Raw genomic sequence first — 26,689 nt, forward strand, 5'->3', positions numbered from 1 at the left:
ACTAGCAGGTTAGACTACTGCAATGCACTTTTCACTGGTCTTCCCAAAAAACATCTAAAGAAATTGGCACTCATACAGAACTCTGCGGCTAGACTTTTAACTAAGACTAAGAAGAGAGAACACATCACCCCTGTGTTGGCTGAACTGCACTGGCTCCCTATTTCCTATAGAATTGATTTTAAGGTTATGTTAATTACTTACAAAGCTCTGAATGGCATAGCACCTTCATATATCTCTGAGCTTTTAATATCTTATCAACCACAAAGGAAACTTAGATCATCCAATTCTAATCTTTTAATCGTACCCAAAGTGCTCCACAAACAAAGTGGAGAAGCTGCTTTTATCCATTATGCCCCAAAACTATGGAACACCCTGCCTCTGTACATCAAGCAGGCGAGTTCTGTAAATATTTAAAAAAAAGATCTGAAAACATACCTGTACAGGAAAGCTTTTAGTTAACTCATCTTATCCTGTAGACTACTTTTTCAGATTATTCTACATCTGCTGCTATTGGAGGGCGCAGCCAGCCAGAAGCAGATGGGCTCCCCCTATTAAGTCAGGTTCTGCTCAAGGTTTCTTCCTGGAATATGGGAGTTTTTCCTTGCCACAGTTGCCATATGGCGTGCTTGTGGGGGGTAAGAGGGTTAAGGCTGCCAGTCTTATGACATGTCATTTTTTTCTATATTTTTGATATGTTGCTGAGTGGATCATAAATGGCCCCAGCAATGAAGAAAAGTGATTGATAATGACTGACTGACTATTATTGTGTTACATGCTTCAAATGTAAAGCACTTTGAGCTGCATTCTGTGTATGAAAGGTGCTATACAAATAAAGCTTATTATTATCTTTATGTGGTGGTAGAGAGTTGTTGAGAGTTGACTGTTGGTAGATTAACTTTTGAAAGAGTGGGAAGGAGTATATGGGAGATGATACATTCAACCCTCAGGCTTTCTTTGAACTCTCCAATGACACTGCAATAATAGTTCAGCTGTCTTACTTGGTCCAAGTGTATTCTGATAGAGCTGTGAAATAATATAAATGAACTGAAATCATGCCTCATCACACTTTTTGTCGAATTCAGCAAGACTCACGTTCCTATAGCTGTCTGTTCAGTGTAGGCCTACATGAATAACCACTTTGTAAATTCAAACTATAAACAAACTATAAGCCATAAAATATTCCCACCAATCAGCAGTGCTTCAGGAGCGGCGAAAAGGGAGGGATAGGCTATGTTTGATTGGCTGTTGATCTCATAACTAACTTTATCCAAACTGAGGGAACTAATACTCAGGTGAGTTCTAGTTCCTTGTGTATCCTCTTGTCAGAGCCGTATAGTTTGGCCAACTAATCGAATGGGCGCCATGTTGGAGACCAATATGTCTGTAGTGGCTTTTTAGATATTGACAAAAGTTGATAACATTTATATGCCTGTTATAATGGTGAAAATAAGCTATTTATTTCTACAGAGCATATTCGACCCATAGGGTTACATGCTATAGAGTCATCTGACGTTGGTATCCAACATGGAGAGAGTTGGCCAAACTTATATACGACTCTGCCTCTTGTAATACATCACTGTCCCCTACTGGTAAAAATAGTACACAGCAGGAAAAGTCTATGGGGTCTATTTTGGTGATCAGAAATGGATGGACACCAGAGCAAAGCTTATGTTTATGGGCGTGGCCAGCCCACATTCATCTTGATTTCGTCGGGCGCATTGTTCAAAGGGGTTGTACTAATTCTCATAATTAACCAGAGGTGTGTTTTGGGCATGACATGCAATAAACCAATCAGACCCTCATCTCCCATTCCCTTCAAAAAAGCCAGGCACTTGAACAATGGCGAATTGCTATTATAATGGCACTTACCAGGGCGACAGGAATGGTTCACCCATGAAGAAACCAACATGCTCATGCGTGAGGTGAAGGCCCTAGAGTACACCATTTACGGGGACGCAAGAAGACCAAAGAGCAAAACTCCCTGAGGAGAAGCAGGCGTGGAGGAGGTCGTGGCGAGCGTGTCCTCATCTTCTGGCATCACCAGAACAGCTGCACAATGCCATAAATGGTACAATGATGTCAGGAGACGGGGAAAGCAAAAGCAGAAAGCATTGAGGGATTTGGAGGGTTAGAAGTCGGTGTCCAATATCAAGATCAGTCAATGCTTACTATAGGCTTACTATACAGACTTCTTGTGAAAATGGTTTTGTTTAATCATTTTATTTTATCTCTTCACATTAAAGGAGAATTCCGGTGTGAAATTGACCTTAGCTGCACTGAAAGATGTTGCCGAGTACTTACATCTGTCCAATAGGCACCTTCGGTCACCCCTTAGTATTCCGAATTGCGCCGATTTTCGCCGAACTTGCATAAGGTTTTCAGCTAGCTGTGGGGACATAGCGTAGCCTATGCAGCTAAATCGCTATTTTTACACCATTAAAAATGTTCCAAGTAACTCCACACTGCATTGGTAGACTTCTGAGGGTCCTGACATTTAAAACGAGATACTGAGAACTTTGGAAGTGCACAGGAAGTTTATTAAAAAAGACTGTTTATACAAGCAGTACCTTCAGAGAATCTCTCCGCTGGCCGCCATCTTGTAATGAAGTCGCGATCAGTCGACTGCTGAGCACGAACGAACAGGAAGGACAGGGGAACAGATTGCAAAAGTAATTACAAAATTACAAAATTACTAATTACAAAAGTAAATAGGAAATATATAGTTACTGTCTACATGAGCATGAGTACAAAGTATCAACGAAGCTCAAAAATTGTTTCATCAGTGATGGGAATCTTGTTGACGAAAGACTGCACACGTGAAGGAAACAGCTGATCAGTTACGTGATTATTTACATTACTTGTGGACTGGACTTGGAAGTTTGCAAATCTTGAGAAGATGGCAGAATACGAAGAAGACACAGAGTTATACGAGGAATTTGAAATCATCGGATCTGCAAAATTTAAATGACTAAAATGATTAATATGATTAAAATAGCATATAAACAACTCACCACAGATTTCTGACCAGGTTTCTCTTGGTCAGTGGCGTAATGATTATTAGTGTAAGATAGCGATTTTTGGATCATCGTCAGACCACACCTTCTGCCACACCCTTGTGCACAAGGTTTAAGAAAAGTGGAGCGCATGGCGCAAAGTCCGCCACTGACTGGGTGTAAGATAAGAATAAGCTTTGTGTCGTGCTTTGCGCCACGTTGCGCCGGATGCACGATAGAGCCCTATGTCTTTAAGTGAAGTGGTTGATTGGTCTGAGAAGGCCTGAGGTCTTGTTATTGTTATTGTTATTGGTATTGTTTTTATAACCATAGTTGTAAACAACAGACACAATCTATGGGCATTCACAAACACAGTGTCGGGAAAATACATCCATTACAACTCAATTTAGGCCTATTACATTTTGGCTTCTCATTTACAAGAACGCCATAAGACAACAGACACTGCTCATTAACCCACATCAACCCTTATATTATCCCTTATATATCTTTAGGTCATATGGGTCACAGCATGACATGTGCAAAACAGTAGGCCTAGGCCTGCTTTTCTGCTGTGGACAACAGAATTTTAAAAAGAATGCAGTCTAAAAAGATGTAGCCTAGGTGAACTGTGTAAAGGGACAAAGTAGGCCTAATATGGCTTATGAAATTATAAAATAAATACAGACTGTTTCTGGATTAATTAGTTTACTCTAATTCAATGCTGAAGTAGGCCTGTCATGAAACTAGTAAAATAGATATATCAAAAATATCTTCACAGTTTTGTATGGCTACTTCATTAAGCCTAGCCTACTAGACTAGATCAGTGGTTCTCAACCTTTTTTCCCCTGTGACCCAAATTTGAATATACCAACTCAGTGTCGACCCAATAGCAAATTTACAGCACTCGTTCATCAAGCCAATTTATTTTAGAAAATAAAATATATTGTATAATGAATATACACATGTAATAGCCTAGAACCTAGATGATTAATCTCAATGATATTGTAGCATATAAATTGCTTTTGAAAGACAATCAAAATAAGTTTTGTAGGCTGGTGGTTGGCTGAGCATAATTATAATGAATCTTCACTTAAGCGTAGAACTAGCATTAAAATATCAACATTGGTTATTTCAGCGCATGCACTCATAATAAATTAGAACCATACTTCTCTGGCGCCGTCATCCATTGTTGCCACATGGCTAGTGAAGTACTATGCTCGAAACGTGGGCAGGACAATCAAGTGTGGGCATGCTGCGATGGGAGGAGTTTCGCGTCCTGTTCGTTTTTTCACCCTTTTTAAAAGCCAACGAGCATGCGCAGTGTTTAATTTTTCGGACTTGGTTTGTTACACAACTGCATCTTTCTTCATTCTGGCTACAACTCTTCGCCGGCGTTTTACTCTAACACAATTTTAACTTTGTTTTTAAAAAGTAGGATCATTGGAAATGAGTGGGGACAATGCCCACAACGATTCCCAGGTAACATTTATCATAATTTGTCATGTCATTGTGCTATTGTGATTGTAGTAATTGTGGCTAGCTCTGTGTTTTAATTGCCTCCGCAAGCTATAGCTTGCAAGCTGGCAAAGCGAGCGAGCGAGCTAGCGTTTGTCCAATAAGTCAGTTAGCTACATATCTATTTAGCTTGGCTTTCTTTTTATTCATTTACTTGACAACTAATCGTTGGTAGTAAATCGACTTTAAAGTATTCATTGGTCACTGAACTTGATATTTATTCAGTGAGAAATATCTTGTTTTAGAAGTGTTGTACAGACAACTTTTTGAGGAGTTGTAGCTAAGTAGCTTTAGCCATTTGAAAGCCATTTTATCAGCCATTTGCACCCCTGTAAGGTGGATGGCTAGCTATCCAACATTAGCTGGTATGCTAGCATGATAGCAAGTTCAAAGTTAGCAACCCACTGACATGACCCAACTAAAACCACCAAATATCTCTATGTTTCAGATCGATTCTGGATCTAGGTATAATGGTAAGTATGAATCTAACAACAATCATGTCTTCACTAATGACTGTTTATAAGGTGACATGTTGAGTATCCGTTCTTTAGCTAACAGTCAGCTAACCTAGCCATCTAGCTTGAGTTGTAAGGACAGAAATGGCGTCTCAGAGACTAAGTCCCCTCTCGCTCACTGACAAGCGCCTATTGTTCAAATTGAAGCCTTTAAAAGCTAATTTAAACCGCATTTCACTTCAAAGTTTATACAAAATCACACAGAACCAGAGATTATTTTTACGAAAAGTGCTTTAGATTAGACCAATGGTCGCTATCAGTTGTCTTATTCTGCTATTGAAAGTAGAGGTTTGGGGGTTGAGGACTTAGTCTCTGCGCCATTTTCTTTTTCCCTGCCTAGCGGTCTGAACGTAGAGCACATTAAGTGCAGATCGACGTGATATGGAGGCGAAGCATGGAGTAGCGTGTGGCACCATCTCAAATGCTATATCTTCGGCCCTGGGACTAAGACCTCACATTACTCTTATGTTATTTATTAGATCACATTTACATTAACATGAGTATCCTAGTTCTGGACGACTTTTGAAAGCTGATAGATATTCTTATGTGGATGCACACTGCCATTAGAAACCATTGATCTGTACAGTCAGTGGATACCAATGATAAGTGAGAATTCTTAATTGGCTTATCAAGAAGATGTATTGTAAATGGCATACTTAAAATGCTTTGTCCATTCTTCTTTTGAGAATGGAATACCATTATTTTGGAACAAAGTGCATCTCAACGGGCTACCCCTCATGCTGCAAGGCCCTATTAAAGGTCAGCACAATGATAGATAGATAGATACTTTATTGATCCCCAAGGGGAAATTCAAGGTGATGTAGCCTTACTACTTTTAAGTGAATTGACATGCCACTGCAAGAATTCCAAGAAAATGTTTTCTTTGTTTTTTCTGTTTTTGGAGCTCTACACTTGGTTATACAGTTGTTGTTGTTGTTGTTGCTTTTTTTCTACAGTAAATATGTCCCTTCAATATTGCAGCTCGTGCAGTTAAAAAACATTGTACTCTTCTCAACATCAAGTTGTTAGCTGAGTCACAAAAGCACAAGCAGTGGGATAGAGACTGAGAGGATGAACTGAGTCATGAACTTCTACTGGAGGATTTGAAGTATCTCTGATTTGTATGGTTGAGAGACCTGCAGGCTTTGCTTGTCAGTTGTAGTGCTCTATCCTTTCAGCAGATGTGATGTTGAAAGCTTTTTTCTTTTGCATTTTAATCCCACAATTTTTGAAAATCTCAGCAAATTGTGTCACTCTGTGATGCTTGTTAGTCCTCATTTTAGTTAGCTAAATGTTAAATGATCTTATTTTACTCTTGGGCTAATGTGTTAGGCTGTTTGCTTTCAAATGTTTTGATATAGACTCTCATATTCAGTATGAAGATACTCTAAAGTGAATGTCTTGGGATTGTTTTAAACTACTCCCCTAATGGGCCAATGAGGCACTTCCTGAGTTGCCCACTTCCCTCACTATGACTTGGCACAAATAAACCTCTCGCCTCTCCAAGCACTCCATGCGAGCCACCCAGCTTGTGTGATGCTATGTGCAGGCCATGCTGTGCTAAATGGCTGGTCTATCAGCAGGTGTGTCGTACTTGTCGGCCTGGCAGTCTTGCCGGTACATTCCACATAACCTGCCTCTTTCTGACCTGGCTTGGGCCTTTCTTTCTAATGGCCGGAGTGGAGAAGGAGTGCAGGGGCACCTGATGCTTTTTCAGTGTGCAGTGCAACAGAATCTCCTAAATGTCCCCTTGTTAGGAGTGACTCTAAGTGTGCTGTGCATATAGCCACTAGAGGGTGCTGTCCACAAACGCAAGTTACATATTATTCGAATGTTCTCTCCTCAGTCAACTTGAAAAGTGACAATTTTATCTTGCTCAGGAGAATTGAGAGTGGCTGGTCACCTTGCAATTTGTAGATAGAAAGTGAACAGCGAATAAGTAGCCGTTCTAGGTGATTGATAGGATAGAGGCATGTTGCGTTTTTACAGATCTTATCATTCTGTGGTCTAGGGTGTTATGTTGGCAGGTATTTAACTCCTGCAGGTTCACTAATGGTTCAGACTTGCTAGTTTAAACAGCTGAGCTTATGCCCATCGAACATTTGAAACTTATTCAGAACAATAGTTACCTCCCATATAATCTCAGATGAGATACTATCAGCTTTTTTATTTGTCTTGTGACCAGATCGTCAGTACTGAGAAGCCACAGTTGAACTGTTTTTGCTTCTGTTTGCTCCTGGCAAAGTTTTTTTTTTTTTTTTTCTTTTCTTTTTTTTTTTTTTTTTTTTCTCCCAGGGATCTGTGGGGCACTCCTCTGCCTTTTTCTTCCTCCCTCATGTCGGCCTCTTCACCCTGTGAACAGCCCCTGCAGGCCTATTCAGTTTCAGCGGCACCCTGGCCACTCCGTAACCCAATCTAGTGTGCTGTTCAAACGTCCGTCTTAAAGCACAGTGCTCCTCAGGAGAAACACAAGGTTGAACTTAAAGGACTCTGCTCTAAGAACAACCAACGGCTTATTTTTGGATGATAAAGAATGAACATTTCTGTTGGGGACCAAAACTGTGTTAGTCTAAGTAGTTTTGTGTAAAACCATGTAGTGATAATTTTGGGTGCAAGATCGCCACATCAAAAGTAATGTGGTACTTTAAAGATGACATGGAATGGTTGAACGCTGTATTTTACACTGTTCTCTAATTTTAATGCAATGTCTGTCTTTTTTTTTTTAATTTATTTTTTTTACAAGCCCATTTACTACAGCCCTATAATCAAGCTAGGTAATAAAATAGCCCATTTTAACAGATATCAAGCCTCCCCTCATACTTATGTGGCACCCGCATGAATAATTAAATGCGCTTTGCCACAATCTAGAAACTTCTACCTACATCGCCAACTTGACATGTAGAGGATATTTATTTGTTTATATTAGGGTACATTAACACTATTCCATTACTCTACAGAAGCTAATAATGTTCACCAGCGACTGATGGTCTAAGCTATTTTTGGATGATGACTAGTGTAAACTTGTGATGGCAACCAAAACAATGTTATTTGGAGTAGTTTTGAGGATGACTGGACTAGGCATATAGCAGATAATATTGAGTGAGTCAATGACACTATCATAAATAATTCAAATGTTTTTTTTATTGTTTGCCATAAGGAAGAACCAGCCATATCAAATATAAGATTAAAAACCCAACAACATACAGTATAAAGATGGACTGCGTGTCTTGCTCAGAGGTCTGAGAGCGACTTTGGCACCCAGGTGTGAGAGATGTACAGCACTCTGTTACTTCCTACAGCCAGAGGGCAGACTAGTCTTGTCCTATTCCCAACACTACATTTCCCTGGAAATCCACTTTTTTTTTTGTTTGTTTGTTTTTTTGCTTTGGCCTCTGTAGTAACCCCCTAGACTTTCTTCTGTCTGCTACTGTAGATACACCCGTAGACTATCTACATGCATACTTTGGACTTGGGGCCTTCACCACTGCTTTGTCTTGCATGAGGGCGCTAGAGGTCGGTTAGTTGAAAGTAGGCCAGTCAGACGAAAACAATAGCAGGCACACATGGTTGCCGAGCTTTACAGGGAAGTCATGAGCTCACCACTCAGCTCATCTTCTCTGGTCCTGCTTAAAGCCAGTCCTCATTGAGTTTCACATTTTTCCACCATACATTTTTCAGTGCAAGTAGAGGGTTTTGTGTGACAATTCAGTGCAGTGTTCAATCCACATTTAACACTTAAAGAATGAGAAGTTGCTCTGGCTGCAGGTAAAGGAGGGTTGCATTCAGCAGAAATATGAACTCCAGCTTCAAATAAGTGAATGAAACTGGTTTAAAAGACATCAGTGATGTTCCTCAGTAGAACCCAGGGTCATAATGGAGAAGAGCATTATTTCATGTCAACAGTGTAGTCTTAAACTTGGCTGCAGTGAAGAGTGGTTTTCTTCACAAGACTGGGTGCGCAGCTTGTTGCTTGTGCTTCAAAAGTTTTTCCTGGTGTCTGTTGAATGGTGGGTGTTGGCAGACTGATGGGTGTTTGGGGTGGAGTTGGGACTGGCTCAGTGTAATGTGATGTTATCATATCTCTATTTGACAGATTCTCACAAACACAAAGATAAGTATAAGGACAAAGAACACAAACACAAGGACCATAAGAAGGACAAGGAGCGTGAGAAATCAAAGCACAGCAACAGGTATGGCTGCCTGCCCTTTTCCTGTTAGTGGCTTCCTCTTCCTCCCCCCTTTCTGTGCGCTTGCTTTTCTTCCCCCTCTCTCTTCCCCTCTTTTCTCCTTTCTTTCTCTCTGACATATTCTTGTGTCTCCTCTTCTCTCTGTCAGTCTAAACCTTATCGCACTTACAGCAAGCCTCTCATTCTTTTTTGTTCCCTTCAGGTGGGAATTTGTGAGACAAAAAGGTGGGCCTGTGAATAGGCTTAGACACAGAAGCAGCTTTCATATGGTCTTGTCTTCCATTCGATTTTTTTAAAAACAGTAAAGGTGTCAATTGGCAGGACCACACTTGAAATGACCCCAGCTCCACTTGTCTTATGTTCACTTTTTATTGCTGTGTGCGGGAAGGCATAGTTTAAATATCGGTCCAGGAAGGTGAGGACTGAAACGTTGCTCGGTCCTTATCAGAATGAGGCTGAAACTGCCACAGCTATGTCATATCTCCTAGCCTAATGAGCAAGCCATGGACTGGACAATAAAGGTGTGTGTGCAGTGTTCCACTGCAGGAGGCCAAAGCGCATCGTGTGCGCTCACACATTTCTCGGCAGAGGGTGAGCAGTGAGTGTTTCTCTCTGCTCATCGTCTTTCAGCTGGACTCCCTGTTGGGATCGCATTACCAAACTCCTAACCAGCCATTTAGTGTTCTTAATCAGACTGCAAACAGGCCAGTCAGCAGCTCCTAATGAAGGTTTGCATTTTCGTTTCTGCTGACATCTGCTTAGTGGGTGTGCACCTGGTTTTTAATGCCATTCCATGCTTATGATGTTACTGAAAACATGTACCATTGCCACTGCCTTCACACTACCCCATTTGCTCATCGATTCTACAAAAGGTTTTAGGGTTTTTCGTTGTTCCTACAAGACTGTTGCATTGGCCTTTGTGGCTAAGTCTTGTACTGTGTATGGATCGCTATGACCACATAGATGCATACATAGATAAATGCAGTTAGTCAGCCTCTGTTTAAAAGGCCCTCGTGGACAAATAACATTTGCTCAGATTGGTGCTTAAAGGAGACATAGCTGCCCAGTGCTGTGCCAGAAAGATTGTATAATGGTTTAACTGACCCCATGCTTGCTAGTGATATTATCATGTAACTGTGATTTTTGGCTTTGTGCTTTTGCATAATGCATCAGCCAACCCTTTGTGGTGTAAGAGATTGGTATAAGAAGACTGACCCTGTTGAATTAAACAGCGCCTGTTATGTTGATTCAAGCCCCCCCACCCCCCTCTAATCTGTACATCAGTGCTTGGCAGGCTGTAGTTAAAATATTTAGATGTCATGAAAGCCCAAGTTTATGGTTTTTGGATTGGCCCATATGCAGCAGTCCGGTGAGTCAGCAGTATAGAGTGACGTCAACCACACAGGCCTCAGGCTCGTGCCGCCTCCGCCTGCCTGACCCCAGCTCATATGTGCTCTTCACAGCCGCGGCCCACTGGTTAGCACTCTGGACTTGTAACCGGAGGGTTGCCGGTTCGAGCCCCGACCAGTGGGCCGCAGCTGAAGTGCCCTTGAGCAAGGCACCTAACCCCTCACTGCTCCCCAGGCGCCGCCGTCGTAGCGGGCAGCTCACTGCGCCGGGATTAGTGTGTGCTTCACCTCACTGTGTGTTGTTTGTGTTTCACTAATTCACCGATTGGGTTAAATGCAGAGACCAAATTTCCCTCACGGGATCAAAAAAGTATATATACTTATACTTCACGAGTCCCGTTCCTCTTTTATGTCTTTGCTTGCCGTCCTTCACCGTTCCCCACCAAAGAACTTTGTCTTTCTCTTGCATGTTCTGTGCCTGTCTGTCTGTCTCTGCTCTCGGTCTATACACTTCACACACCTTCCATTTTATAACCGCTTTCCTGTTTTCCTACTTGTGAACTCTCCCCCGATGAGATCGGGGCGCAGGTGTGGCTGTGGTTGATACGAATGTAAACAGACCACCCGCACTTAACCACTGCACAGATGTGCAAGTTCTCACGTCTCGGTGGTTAAGCCCCCTCCCTAGATAAGATGGATGTGTCTGTGTGTGTATGCATGCATGCATGTGTTGATTTTATGGCAATGTTTTAGTTCCTCAAACATGGTGTCTCTAGCGTTTTGACGTTTCCATGTTGTTGCCGGGTAGAACAACCATGTCTCTTGTCAATCATGCTGTAATGCTCTTTTTTTTTTTTTTCTTCCTTCCCTTCCCCTCCAAACTCCTTGGGGACTGTGCAGCGAGCATAAGGACTTCTCAGACAAGAAACACAGAGACAAAGACAAGCTGAAGCACAAAGATGGCTCCTCCGACAAACCGCGAGACAAAGACAAGTACAAGGACAAAGAAAAGAGGAAGGAGGAGAAGGTGAGCCCTCACATTTTCATTTGTGTGTGCGCGCCCGCGTTTGTTTATTTGTGTGTGCGTGCCTGTGTTTTGTTTATTTTTTTTATCTTTTTATTTTGAATCTCTGACCTTCCTGATCTCAGCTTCGTAGTTTAAAAAGGAGCCCTTTCAGTTACAGTCAGCAAGTAAATATGTCAGAATTGATTCCATTTCAATGACTAAAAGTAAGTGGGTCAACCCCTTCCCCCCTTTTAAAAACAATTAAGTGAAATTGTTTATTTCCTGAATAGATTTTAAACTATGTCCCCTCTCTAAATCTGCAAGATCACATGCATAACAGAAACTCTGTTTAGACTGTCAAGTGCTTCAGGTAGTGGACTAGTGGACTCACTTATTTCATTATCTAGTCATACTGGAGAAAAAAGTAAATAAAGCTTAATGCCAGACTTGAGTGTTGGGGATTATCACCATTATTTGAAATAATTACAACTACAGGGTTGTTAAAATGTGTACAACTCCCAATATAAATTGATGCATTCCAGAAATGACGACGAACAGGCCAAAATGGAACACAGTTCAGAGCTGAAATGGTCATAGGGACTAACGCTGTCCCAAATTGCATGCTTCTGTACTTAGAATACTCAATGCGAGTGCATGAGTGCCTTTACACTGATAATTCTGACACTGCAAGTGCCCGGATGGTGCACGCATAACAGTCAAAAAATTGTGTGTGGAGCAAGACTTTTTGCTCTCAACGGGTTGGCTACATAGCGTAAAGGGGAGGGAGGAAGCTGGAGCAAGACAGTGGAAAACAAACTTTACAGATGTACAAGGTCTTTGTAACAAACTGTTTATGTTTTGACAAAGTATGACCGTGTCACTGTCAAGTAAAGGACTCCATTACCATTATATTTAAATGTTGCGATGGTCATTACCGTGAAGTGCACAGACTTGGTGTTCGATGTGAGACTACACTTGAAATTCATGCACTATGGGAGTAAGCACACAGCACACTGCATTAATGTGTAATGACAAAAGTATGCCAATTGATGGAATGTAAGTATGACCATCACCAGCATGAAGTGGTCTATATTGCATTGGTTTAGATGGTGGGATGGCCATGTACCTTAGTAGGGCAGATGAATCCAAAGCAACCTCGGATGTACGCGTGCGTATGTGATTGTGTAAATGAAAAGTGGAAGTATGTAGGGAAGGGCAATTTGTCAACTTCTTTGTTTTGGGGTGCCCTCAGCAACATGTAATTGTGCAATCTTATTGAGGGCAGGCCTGAGGTTTGTAGTCATGTGAATTTGGCAGCGTGGTTCAAATTACAAGTGTACTGTGGGGTTGATATAAAAACCCTCTCGGACCAGCTACTGTGTGGTTTTCCAAATGTGATTACCACAGCTGGTCAGGGAAAGTGTTTTGTTTAGGAAAGTTAGTCAGCTAGTGGTGGACAATATGAAGTCATTTAGCATGTGTCAAGCTAACCCTATGTAGGCTTCTCCGTGAAACACCCTTGCTGTGTTTTCAATGGGTTGATCCTGCTGGCTACCCTGGAATCCTAGATTAGCTATTGTGAGTAGCCTTAACTAATTTGAGTTATTATGTCATTTTAAAGAAATTGGCAGATGTAATTGCACAAACATACACCCTTACTTCCCCTCTCATTTAGTTGGGTCCAACTTGAACATGATGTCTCTAGTGTGAACAGGTCACTATGGCAACACTATGGTCTGGATGACAGATTGTTTGGCTTTGTTTTAATTGAACCTCTCCTTTGTTTTTTTTTTTTAGAAGTCCTTGGAAGGCAAAATCAAGAAGGAAAATGGCTTTGCCAGGTGAGTGTGTAGTTTACACCTTTTGATAAGTGAAATCTGACATGTCTCTCTGGTATAATTTAGTTATGTGTAATAGGAAATTATAAGAGATGTAGATGGATAATACCTAACAGGGATGTCGGTAAGATGGGCAGGTCCATGAAGACCCTTGAAGACTTACAAAATTGATTTTAGAAGATGTTGGCCAAGAGGTTATATTTGAAGTAGTCCCACTATACATTGGACATCATAACGCTGTAGAAAACTTGAGTGCCAGAGGATCCAACAAGCAGAAAGGAACAGTTTTTGTTGAAGGCCGATGTCCAACACGGTGCTTGGCCTGCAGTAGTGCTGGGCGGTATGACCAAAAATGTATATCATGGTATTTTTCAAAATTCTTACGGTTTCACGGTATGACGGTATTTTTTTTTCCCCATGCATAATCAGATGTTCACAGCATTTTCTACAGGTTGAGAGAGGAATTGCTGTAGTACACTGACTAAGGATGGTCTATTTTACAGTCATGATGTAGAATAACTCCACACTAGTGGTAATGCTGTTTTGCATGGCCGCAGAAAATGATGCTGTTTACAAAGAGCCACTCATGATTCTAATGAAGAATCTAATCAGAATGCAAAGACAATTGCAGTCAAAATACATAACTTTTACTGTGCAAATTTCACAAACATCTTGTATAAAACCAATACAAAAAGTAGTGCAACTTGCAGTAATTATACTTTTTTGAAAATTATACAATTTAAAATAAAACATCTCTGCTAATATGCTTACTCTGTCAAATAGGCCTATCAGAAACATGCCTTATTGTTATTGTGTGGTTTACATGACGTTAGTGGTAGGCTAACGTTAACTTCATGTGGATGTCTTGTTAGCCTGCCATGAGCTTCGGTTCGGTTTGCTAGGCAAAACATTAACAAAAAAGTTCGTTTTGGTGCACTGATGACGGTCAGGATAATTTCTAGCCAGCTAGTATTGCTCAGTGCATGTCTATAACATGCTTTACTCGCTACCTGGATAATTTCAGCGAATATTCTTAAGGCGAGATGAATGATAAGAACATTAAACTTCACTGTGTTCGGTGGGTTGCTAACTAACGACATCACCTACTAGCCAGCTAGTTACAGCTGTTGAACAATCTCAATAGAATTTTCGTGACCGTAAATCCAGAGAGGGTTAAAGCGGAGCTACTAATCAAGGATCTTTGGTAACTAAAGAAACAATTTAAGGTATGCTGTGCAACACACTTAAATAAACCCCTTACCTAAGGAGAAATTAAGCCTTAAGGGTCATACTTCAGGGGAAAAACGTATGGTGTTTTGTGTTTACCCTCACAATGCCTCGCAGTGGCACCATGCGTGCGTGTGAAAAAAGTCCCCTCTGAAACACTGTCGCGCGGCGCAGCGTTCCAAACGTTGTGTAATCAAATACACTGGTATGGCGGTATATTAAAAATTCATATCATAACGAAAATATACACTGGTATACGGTGTGAACCGGTATACCGCCCAGCACTAGCCTGCAGTGATGTTATCAAGTGTCACTCTGGATGTGGCTGAGTGACCACTTAAGCTATAACCTGTAGTTGACTGACATCAACTCCTTTTTTCCACAACCCTCCACCCCCAGTCCTCCACGTATAAAATCCGAACCAGACGGTGAGGACTTCTACCACTCTCCCAAGTCCCTGAAGCGTGAACGTGACGAAGACGAGTGAGTACACGGACACACACTCGCACTAGTTCATTCATGTGACCTTTCCCTTTCCTTCTGCTCTGTAGATTGATATATTCTATGCAAATAATGCATCACAGTGATGTGCTCATTTCAATACTTGGCCACATTATGCAAAGTGAAGATGCAAGATGACTGCACAGGAACTTCTTTGAAGTTGAGGCTTTGCTTTGTGTAACCTGTAAATGCTACTGCCATCTATGTGCATGCAGTCTGTTTATTTTGGCAAGGCATTTCATACCTAGTGATCAAGGCCTTTAGACAACTGTAAGGTGTTTAGACAAATCTAAACGTTTTCAATGAAAAGATGCCAATGTTTAAGGCGTGAGTGGCTATGTAGACTTGGACGATATCGATTTATTTTTTGCCTAGCACGAGGGGGGGTGTATTGATGAAACCCCTTTCTGCTCTTTCCCCTCTGTATTCCTCATCCTAGCTCTGAATACAAGCCCAAAAAAATCAAAGTAGAGAATGATCGCGAGGACAAAAAGGCAAAGAAGAGGAAACAAGGGGACGACGAGGCAAGTGGCGCCGTTTGTCCATCTGTCTCCCACGGGTTTTGTGTCGTTGGCACTTCACTAGCTAGTAATTCATTCTGGGGATGCAGAGCCAGGCAACTTAGTTCTTTGTGTGTGTGTGTGTGTGTGTGTGTGTGTGTACGCTCCTCCCTCTTTGTAGGACATCAAGCCCAAAAAGAAGACCAAAGACAAGAAGGGAGTTGTTGCCGATGGGAAGAAGAAAGGGAAGAAAGAACCGGAGGAGAAGTGGAAATGGTACTTTTTTTTTTTTTTTTTTTTTCCTTCTTCCCTTTAGTGTTTCTTCTCTCTTCTCGTCCCTCTGAAGACGCCTTGTGTCGACTTGCAAAAGAGGGAGTGTATACCGCTCCTATCCTCTGCACTCCTGGCAAATGGGGACGGGGTTGTGTAATGACTACAGCCCTCTGGCAAATCCTAAAATATGGATGATGTTTTCAGTTCTGGGTCGCAACGTCTGGCTCATTCACTCGCATACCAAGTCTGGCTCTCATTTTTCCTTCTTCTGTTTCCTCTCTTTTATTTTATTTTAACCCCCCCCCCTTCCCTCTCCTCCCTTCACTGTGTTTAATTCATTCTTTTGATTTGAATCTTTAGGTGGGAGGAGGAGAGGTACACAGATGGCTCGAAGTGGAAGTTTCTGGAACACAAAGGGCCGGTGTTTGCGCCTCCTTACGAGCCTCTCCCCAGCAACGTCAAGTTCTATTATGATGGTAAGTGGCAGCTGTACCGCGCCAGCGTGCAGTTCTGAGGCTCTGGGCAGCTCAGGGCAGGTGGAACTCACCCACTGTGCAACGCCTCAACGTTCTTCGAGGGGGCCAGTTTGACCCGTTTCAGGCCAGAATTCAATACTGTGGATTAGTAAAGTTGAAGGGGAGGGAAGGAAGGTTTTGTTGCATTTGAAATCGTGCATTGCCATGTGGAAACCTTCTGTTTTTTAAACGATCTTTAATTATTCACTGTTAAAGATTTTAGCTGAGTTGGACATGCCCCTTAATGTTAGTCCCTTTCCGTGCTTATATTTATGTGTTTAAGCTTTGCTTAAGACTAATGAACTGATAACTTTGCTTTTCTCTGTGTGGACATCCTCAGTGTACCCACATTCAGACCAGGGGCATTCTATGATTTACCCCTATTCCTCTAGCATGATTAATGAACTATTCAGAGTAGGATTTTTTTCCCCCAGGCTTGTCAGCTAGTTTAGTCAAATCCTTCAAGCAAGGGATTCATGTGTCTGTCCATCTAAGCTTTCTTCCCTGATGTTATTGGAAAGATTGAACCATTCTGCACCTGTGCTAGACTCCTGTGTAGACCCCTGTGTTCAGGTGTGCCACAGAGACATCAATAGAGGCTTGGCTATGGATGACTTTTTTTTTTTTTTTTTTGTGCCTCCCCCCCCCCCTTTTCTCTTCATAGGCAAAACTATGAAGCTCAGTCCTGGCGCCGAGGAAGTGGCCACCTTCTTTGCTAAAATGCTGGAACACGATTACACCACCAAGGACATCTTCCGGAAAAACTTTTTCAAAGACTGGAGAAAGGTGCCTCAAAAATACCAGTCAATCCCAAAAACAAACAAAACAAAAATCCCAAAGCAATTGTCAGAAAACAGCTCTGCCTATGTAATCATAGTGCCTTGCTATATTGTTGGTCTTGGATTCACCTCTCACAGGAAATGACATCAGAGGAGAAGGCCAAGATCTCAGATCTGAACAAGTGCAACTTCACAGAATTGAATGAGTACTTCAAGGCTCAGTCGGAAGCCAGAAAGCAAATGTCTAAAGAGGAGAAACAGGTCAGTCTTGTTTTTTTCGGTCCGCTCTTTCCTGGCCTAAATTAGATTGTTTTGTTTTTTTTGGTTAGATAAAGGGAAAAGCTAAAAGGTCAAGTGTGCATGTGCGCGCACACATGTGCATGCTTTCTGTCTTTCACAGTCCCTTTGACATTCTCTCTCTTCCTGTATTTTTGGGTTGTGTGCCTGCTGAACCAGTACCATACACAGGCCTCTAAAATTGCTCCCCCATTTGCCAACACATTTAGTCCTCACGTTCAGGTCCTCCTTCTCTGTAGAAAATCAAAGAGGAGAACGAGCGCCTCCTGCAGGAGTACGGCTTCTGCATCATGGACAACCACCGGGAGCGCATCGCCAACTTCCGCATCGAGCCGCCGGGCCTCTTCCGCGGTCGTGGCGACCACCCCAAGATGGGCATGCTGAAGCGCCGTATCCGGCCTGAGGATATCATAATCAACTGCAGCAAGTAAGACAAGGGTCCTGTGCCATGCTAAGAGTGCCGAGACATAATTGGGGAGAAAAGGAAAAGCACAAACTGTGACCGTGGGGTGCACATTGTGCGCTCGCTCAAGGTCTCTGTTGGTGATGTGAATTTCAATGAAATTTGGCTGAGTCATGAGGCACTCCATAAAAGAATAATTTGAATCAGAGCTTGGGATATGGCAGCCTCAGCCCCAAACCTAGTAGAATTGTTGGATGTCATCTTTTAACGCCTGGAATGTTTCTCTTGTTGTACGTGTATAGGGTGGAATGAACCAAATTGGTCTGTGAATGGAAATGAAAGTTATTTGGAGCAAAATCCACTACAAATGTTTTAAAGGAGAATTTCAGCCATTTTGCACATAGATCTGTTTCATGAGGCATAGTCATAATCATGCCTGGCTGGCAGCTCTAGCTGTTGGCTGCATCAAGTCGAAGGTAGCAAATGAAGGTGGCCCGCTTTTTTTTTTTTTTTTCCCATACCGACGGTGACCTCGAAACAGATCTATGTAAAAAAAAAATGGCTGGAATTTCATTTTTAGGTTCCCTGTGAAAGCATGTGCTAGTGGTTTTCCTACTAGGATAACATTGAGGCCTGATGCTCAACAGCAGTGCAAAGAACATGCCATCAGGTGAAAAACTATTATTTTCGCCCCTTCTATCTTCAGAGATTCCAAGCACCCCAAGCCTCCCCCTGGCACCAAGTGGAAGGAGCTTCGCCACGACAACAAAGTGACCTGGCTCGTGTCGTGGACTGAGAACATCCAGGGGTCCATCAAGTACATCATGCTCAATCCCAGCTCGAGAATCAAGGTACCAGACACAACTATCATCCATTATAATTTGGGTCCAGGGTTTAGATACGAGTTTCTAGTTGTGTGTTTGTGTGATTTATTCTTGAGACGTTAAGGGTGATCAATTGGAGACCATTAGGAGTTGTTTGTTCACATTTTAGAACTCCGTTTCCTTACCCATTGCTCGCTTTTGCTTTTGTTTGTATGTCTGCGTCTTGCGGCTTTGTTTGCTCTGTAGAGATTTAGTTTGTTCCTTCCTCTTTCTCCTACCGCTTTGCTTTAAAAATAGTCTCTAATGCTTTCCCTTTAGTTCAGCTAACTACCCAGCATGCACTCTAGCCTGAGCGTGAGTGCACTGATTGGTGTATGTGTGATTTGGTCTGTTCAGGGCGAGAAAGATTGGCAGAAGTACGAGACGGCCCGGCGGTTAAAAAAGTGTGTGGACCGGCTCCGGGCCCAGTACCGGGAGGACTGGAAGTCCAAAGAGATGAGGATTCGGCAGCGAGCTGTAGCACTCTACTTCATCGACAAGGTATCCCATGATCCTCCGCTTTCCTTTCCCTGACGCCACTTGTCTCAGGCATGCAAAGCGGCCAGAGCACTAAAAAATGTCAATGGTTTTCTTTGTGTTTGGAGTAATGATCCGTCTTCTCTGAGGGAGGTATTTGGAAGGACGACAAAGCCGCCAGATGCAGTGTTGTTCATGTTGAGGCAAACTTGTTCGCCCTGTTGCACTGCCGTACTCCCAACCCCCCACACTGCCTTCATGACTTCAGTGTGTTTGCACAGTGGAGAGATGATTTAATTAATTTATTTACCTTCACATCACTCTAGACGGGAAAAAAAACCCTCTCTTGAATTCAGGTCTCCGATTGCTGCGTAGACGTTTCAACACTGATGTCTTTGAAGCAGAGTTGCCAAGGGTGCATTGCTGAGGGAACGCTACTTTGATCAGCTACATTCATAGGATCCTTAGTTTAAAAAGTCGCTCTGAGATGAGCATATGCATCCTGTTTTCATTTTTACTTTTGTCCAATTGAACAATGATCATTTTTGAATAGCTTACTTGAAAAGCATGGACCTTGGACCTCTGGGGAGCCCTTCCCAAAACCATAGTTGCTAACTAAGTTAGCAACTTTGTTTGTTGCAAAACAGTTTTTTGCTATTTGCTAACAGGTTAGCAACTATGCTTTTGGAAAACACACCCCTGATCCGTGGACAGTTGGAGATGTGTGAATGTCTCTGTGCCTCCAATATTTTATTTATTTACAAAAGACAATTCTATCCTTAACATTGTCTACCTGTGTGTGTGTCCGTGCACACAAAAAACATGTTTGTGACTCCTGTCTGTGTTCCTTTTTTTTATATATATACATCATACACTATCTGAATCTTAAACTCAAATGGTTCAGTTTCCTTTTTTCTCTGAACTAAACCTCACAAATTAAACCTCACAAATGAAAATGTTCTGTAGTGTGTTTTTTTTTTTTTTTTTTTTTTTTTTTTTTTTTTGGCTCCTCACCATTTTCCCTCATCCTTCTCCCAGACAGTCCACAAGCGTAGCGGCTGCCCTTTATATAGTTTGGCCTTTTCAAGGTGTTCTCTTGTTAGGAGCCGGTTCTGCCTGGCCATCTAGTCTTCTCCCCGCCCCGCCGGCCCTTGCACTTGTCTGTGGGCCGCCGGCCTTGCTTCAGTGTGTAGTTGCTTTGTGACCGTCTGTCTGGTCTCTTTCTGAATAGCCCTATACAGTTACAATTGAGTTTCGTTTAATTGATATGCATCAGAGGCCTGTTATCCGACTCCTTGTCCCTATTTGTGTGTGTGTGTCCGTGTGTGTGTGTCCGTGTGTGTGTGTCCATCCTAGTTGGCTCTGAGAGCTGGTAACGAGAAGGAGGAGGGAGAGACTGCTGACACTGTGGGCTGCTGCTCGCTCCGGGTGGAGCACATCAACCTCTACCCCGAGAAGGATGGCCAGGAGTTCGTGGTGGAGTTCGACTTCCTGGGAAAAGATTCCATCCGCTACTACAACAAGGTTCCCGTGGAGAAGCGGGTAAGAGCCGCCCCATCCCCCACTCCCCTGAATGCAGTGAAAAGAATCGCACGTATTCAGTGATGAGAATTAAGATGAGAATCAACACTTCTCGAAGCTTAGGAAAAGTGCTTTAATGCTTCTTTTCCAAGGTCCTCTACTATAGGGTACACTTATTTATACTGAAAGGTCTAAGAGACTGTGAAGTCCCACAATTCCTTGCACCTGGTAATTAACCAGACAGCATGAGGTCAAGGAAAAGTGGATAGTAAAAAACAATAGGACAGAAAATCTGAATCCAACCATGGTCTTCTCACTCCTCTTCACATTCAATGAGGAGGTGCAGCAGCATCTATCTGTGTGCTGAGTATGTGTGGTTTTGATACGGAAAGGTTTCTCTCCAATTCCACAGCTCTGCTCTGTGTCGTTAATAGTGTCGCACAAGTCTCACATGTGATGCACCAAATGGGTGTAAACCGGTGTAAAGACGGAAGAATTGCTACCATCTTGTTTTTACTAATCCAGCTGCTTGCCATTCCCTCATGCTCATAGGAGCGCCTTAAAATGACAGTAACCAAGGTCTGAGCGTAGTTTGACCACATTGCTGAGGACGGGGATATTGCAATAATTTGTGAATTTCTGGTAAATAAAGGATCCCCTAGGTTGTCGCTCAAAACCAACCGTAGTTATAATGGATGCACTTGCTGCTGTCCTTGGCGTGTCTGTTAGAGTGATGTCCTTGACTGGATTAAGCATGAAGTTCATAATCAGTGCTTGCTCATCTGGTATTATAATTTCAGATATGCCGAACAATATTTTTTATTTATTTACTTGGCTCATGCTTTTATCCAAAGCGACTTGGATATATCAATTATTTCAAGGGGTCAGTCTCCCTGGGGTACAACTGGGGTAAAGTGCCTTGCTCAAGGGCACAATGGTGACGGCCAGGAATCGAACCCTTTTTCTGGCTACTGCATGCTAGCCAGTCTCCTTACCCACTACACAATCTCTGCCCTATGGTTTTTCTTTCCCCTCCAAACTGCAATAACTGGCATGTGAGGCTGCGTGAAAGCACAGAAAACGAGTGGGTGTGCTGTATGTGTTTGGCTTTGTGTTCCCATGTCTCTGACACGTCTGTGTTCTTTGCCAGGTTTTCAAGAACCTTCAGCTGTTTATGGAGAACAAGCAGCCAGAAGATGACCTGTTTGACCGCCTTAACGTAAGCAACAGATGGACATATTTATAAAATAATCGCTTTCCATAAAAACAATCATGTGGATTTGTGTGATTTCAAGACCATTTCCAGAGAAAATATTGTGAACTGGTGCTTTGTTTCTCCTCCTTCCTCATGGTCTTTTATTCCCTGGTTCACTCTCTAGACCTCCATTTTGAACAAGCACCTCCAGGAGCTGATGGACGGGCTGACGGCTAAAGTGTTCCGTACCTACAACGCCTCCATCACCCTGCAGCAGCAGCTCAAAGAGCTGACGACTCGTAAGTGCTGCATGACCCTACATGTGACTGTTGATCCTGCGTGCCACTTTCCCTTGCATTACCACACCCCCCAATCTGGATCTAACTGTCTTTCCTAGAGAGTTCTAATATACTTTCCCAGAGTGCCAACTGGCTCATCCTGCAAAATGGCCGCCAAGCAGTTAATACATGCCAGTATAAATAAAGGGGGGGGGGGGGGGGGGTTGAACATTTCTGTACACTAGAAGACGCAGTCTTTGCCTTGCCCCAGACTCCAACCAAAGGTCCTTCCTGTTTAAACAAAAAAAAAAGCTGACTTTAAACTGACCTATGGTGAAATAAATAAAAAAATTAAAAAAACCTTGTCAGATGTGTGAATGAGTTGGTGAAGAAAGGAGTTTTCGCAGCACCACTGTGTTTGTGTGGAGCGCTTCACTCTGTGGCTGTGTGCAGTTCCGAGCCCTGCTGCCTCAGCCAGCTCCAGATGTTTGGCCTGGTGTGTCCCTTTTGTCTTCACAGCTCACTTCATACCTCCTTGCCAAAAATGAATGAGTGAGTGGGTTGGGGTGCACGTCTGGCTTTTTGGAAGCACTTTGCCACATTGGAAGCTTCCAGAGGAAACTGCACGCTCTTGCTGCCGTAATGGCTTGGCGTACCGTAGGACGAGGTGCCAGTGTCTTGCTTGTAACTGTTACTATCCGCTCATTCTTTATTTAGCCGACGAGAACGTCCCTGCCAAGATCCTCTCCTACAATCGCGCCAACCGGGCTGTAGCCATCCTGTGCAACCACCAGAGGGCGCCTCCAAAAACCTTTGAGAAGTCCATGCAGAACCTGCAGACCAAGGTGAGAAGCCGAAGCCAGCAGAGCGTGACCCTTCGAAAAGGAGCCGCCTGTGTGCCTCGGGGCAGCCGTGCAGTCTGTGGAGGCCGTGATCTGCTTTTGTCAAGAGGGGTTTAATCATGCCGTAATCATGTTTTTGTTCTCTCTGTTGTCTCTGTGTCCACTGTAAACAGATCGATGCTAAGAAGGACCAGCTTGCCGACGCAAAGCGAGAGCTGAAGAGTGCCAAGGCGGACGCCAAAGTACGGAGGGACGAGAAGGCCAAGAAGTATGTAGCAGCCTTGATTTCTAAAGCCAAGAATTATTTTTATTTTTTTTTGATTGTGCTTATCTTGATTTCACTCAATGCATTTTGGGAGGCCAAATGAGGCGACAGAGCCCAACGGGGCCTGAATGTGTCGCCTTTCAGTGGAGCCACACAGCTGGCTGATTTGGATGTGAAAGGAATTTGCCAATTCTCTCGGGTGGTGGCTGAGGCCCCTTTGTGAAGACATGAAAGATTTAAAGGAGATTAAACAGAAAATTACAAAAGTGTGTTCTCTGTCTGTGTGTGTGTGTGGTCTCTCTCTCTCTCTCTCTCTCTCTCTCTCTCTCTCTCTCTCTCTCTCTCTCTCTCTCTCTCTCTCTCTCTCTCTCTCTCTCTCTCTCTCTCTCTCTCTCTCTCTCTCTCTCTCTCTCTCTCTCTAGGGCTGTGGAGACCAAGAAGAAGGCGGTGCAGAGGATAGAGGAGCAGCTGATGAAGCTGGAGGTGCAGGCCACCGACCGCGAGGAGAACAAGCAGATCGCCCTCGGCACCTCCAAGCTCAACTATCTTGACCCACGCATCTCCATCGCCTGGTAAGCCCATAACCTTATGTATATGCATAGACTTGATCCCCATAGCCTTATGTATATGCATAGACTTGATCTCCATCGCCCGCTTACACCACTCATGTGGAGGTCGTGTGCGCTCAGAGCTCATGACAAAGCTGGGAATAATTTGGAGGGTGTTAGAATTTGAAAGCTGGCAAAAGAATAGAAATTCAGGAAATATTTCCAAAACTGAATGTCTAAATTATGAATTAATACATTTATTTGCAAATAAATCCTTTAAAAATTACCATTTTGACCTGTAAGCCTGGCAAGATATGGTAAAGAATGAATAATAATGGTTAATAATCAGGAAGGGCATCTTGCAAAAAATATGCCCTCACTCACCTTGTTTATTTTTCTCTTGCTCAAATGCACTTATTCACTTGCATTCTGGAGGTAATTTCTGTATATGTATATTGCACATTGATCTAACATATGGTAAATTAATGTTTTGTTTTTCATTTACAGGTGCAAGAAATGGGGCATTCCTGTTGAAAAGATCTACAACAAAACTCAACGAGAGAAGTTTGCCTGGGCTATCGACATGGCTGAGGAGGACTATGAGTTTTAGAAAGCCTGCTTTGCGGTTTAATTTTTTATGGTTTCATGTGTATTATTTCCTCCCTTTTTTTGTTTTTAAAATGCCTTTCTAGCTGAAGTGATTTCAACAGGTGCCCATACCTGTTGCAGAAAAGAGTATTGAGTGTGATTAGATGACTTGTTGAAATGAAATGTTAAAATATGAAAAAAAAAAGAAAAGCGAATATAGAGGAAGGCCACTGTGTGTGTGGTGGTGGGGGGGGGGTCCGGTCCAGGGCTCGAGGACTCTGTTTGACCAGAGTACTTAGTCTGTTGACTGGATAGGGGGCTCGATGTGTAGGGTCTGTGGGAGAGATCCTACCTGTACTCTCCTCTCTAGCTCCACCTGTTTCCAGGTGATAAGGTCTAGAGTCCAGGTGTACAATCCTGTCTGGCCCCTCACTCCTCTTTAACCCTACCACGGGCCTGTGATGGAGTGTGTAAGCACTCAACGCCACTGGTCCTCTAGCTACTGTAGTCAATATCCAACTGCGTTGTGTATCTTTGGGGAAAGAAAAAAACAAATGTTTGTCTGTATTTTTAGCCCTCCTGTACAATTAATTAATTCTATATTTTAATAGAAAAAAAAAAGATGAATCAAAAAATTTCCCTAAGTGGACCCATGGCCTTTTCTTAGGAAATGAAATGTGTACTCCACATGAGTTTTTATGATGTTTGATGACAATGGTGGCGTGGGGCATAAAAAAAAATAGGCTACCTTAACAAGGTGTGTGTGCGTGCGCGCGTGTTTGTTTGTCTCTGTGGTGTGTGTGTGTGTGTGTGTGTGTGCGTGTGTGTGTCGGTTTTCTGATGGAGGAATGAAGTGAAACATGAGTTAGATGAACTGGACCGGACAGTCAGACCCATACTACACTTGGAGGCTTGCTAGAGCAACTGGGGAAATGCTACACTTAAGACAATATTTACATATGCAGGCAGAATGTGAAATCTTTTTTCTTTTTTTTTTCCCTTTTCTTTGTTTTTTTTGTTAACAATTTACAGTTTCTATCAGGGACTTGTTTTCAATGTAAATGTGAACCAATATATTTCCCTATGCATTGCCACAAAAACCTATGGTTATTTCTGCATTGCTCTTGAGTCTTCAGTGGGTTTTAACTTCAATCCTTTCTGATGACTGTTTCCAAGAGGAATTTAAGAAAACTCCCTTATCTGTTACTTGAAATCACTTATTTTATTGTATTTTTTTTTTTTTTTTTTTTTTGGGGGGGGGGGGCGGTAGCTCAATGGAAGATTCTTGTTTTTATTTTTGGTTTCTTTTCCAAAATGGTATGTGAGGGATATCAACTTTGCCAAAAAATAGTCTGTATTACAGTTGTAGGCAGTTTTATTTTTAATTGTGTAAAGAATGCGAAAATAACATATTTTAACATGAATTGTAATGTGAATTCTCCATGATGTTTTATTCCATTGTTTTTGTTTTGGATGCAGCGAGTGTGCGAAAGTGATTGAGAAGAGTGTTAACACAGGCAGTTTCTTATTCTCCCTCTTTTTGCCCGTGTATCAGATCTTTTTCATAATCTCCAATCATCATGTTTCATTTAATTTGTTTTTGTTTTATTTTCCTCATTTGTAGGTTATTTAAGAATAAAAACCCTACAATTCATTCCTCTTTGGCCCATTTCCTGTTGTCATTGTGTATCTATGCCTACGTGTGCCTATGTTGGGTATACATTTATACGTTTTTCCAATACTTGTGGAACTAGTGTTTCCTTCTGGGGGAGTGCCACTATCTCCAACTCTTTGGGAAGATTAAAAGGTATGCATAAGGGAAGACATTTTGTGTCCGTCTGTCTTCGTGAGCCGCTTGGCAGTGGCTGGATGAAAGACTTCCTGTGTTCCAGGAACCCAGCGAGGGGAGCAGCAAGTCTGTGCTGCTCTGAACAGGGCCCCGCAGGAAGAATCGCCAGGGAAGAAAAGACCCACACTGTTTGTCTTGGAAAGAGGGGGCTAGAGTACATGTAGCGATCGCTGGCTAATGCCTTGGGCTAGGCTTCATCCTTGCACTTTTTTTTTACCCTCTTATTTGTGGTCTTTAGGAAGGGGAGTGGGTGAGCCCACTTAACCAACCCTGACAGCACTATATTGCCATTAAGATGGGTTGACCATTAAGTGTAGGGAGAGATGTGATGTACAGACAAAAAGTTATTGGGGGCGGGGGGTTAC

The 26,689-nt window shown here is 42.6% G+C and overlaps 1 protein-coding gene across 1 annotated transcript; it reads left to right on the top strand.

The window, feature by feature from the left end:
• The first annotated feature begins 4,332 nt into the window (after window positions 1-4,332).
• top1a (DNA topoisomerase Ia) lies at window positions 4,333-25,724 on the top strand. The gene is made up of 21 exons (XM_076267494.1): window positions 4,333-4,472; window positions 4,957-4,981; window positions 9,117-9,213; window positions 11,460-11,586; window positions 13,363-13,406; window positions 15,030-15,113; window positions 15,571-15,655; window positions 15,813-15,907; window positions 16,265-16,380; window positions 17,084-17,205; window positions 17,337-17,459; window positions 17,735-17,922; window positions 18,605-18,749; window positions 19,119-19,262; window positions 20,595-20,780; window positions 21,910-21,978; window positions 22,139-22,253; window positions 22,950-23,077; window positions 23,248-23,342; window positions 23,762-23,911; window positions 24,395-25,724. Exons 1-21 carry the CDS (start codon window positions 4,440-4,442, stop codon window positions 24,495-24,497), a joined length of 2,274 nt encoding a protein of 757 aa, XP_076123609.1. The 5' UTR covers window positions 4,333-4,439; the 3' UTR covers window positions 24,498-25,724.
• The last annotated feature ends 965 nt before the right edge of the window (window positions 25,725-26,689 follow it).

Source organism: Alosa pseudoharengus, unplaced genomic scaffold (genome assembly GCF_046254945.1).
Source record: "Alosa pseudoharengus isolate Yale_2024_CS ecotype anadromous, Long Island Sound unplaced genomic scaffold, YU_APseudo_1.1 YU_APseudo_1.1_scf_5, whole genome shotgun sequence".
Lineage (NCBI taxonomy): Eukaryota > Metazoa > Chordata > Actinopteri > Clupeiformes > Clupeidae > Alosa > Alosa pseudoharengus.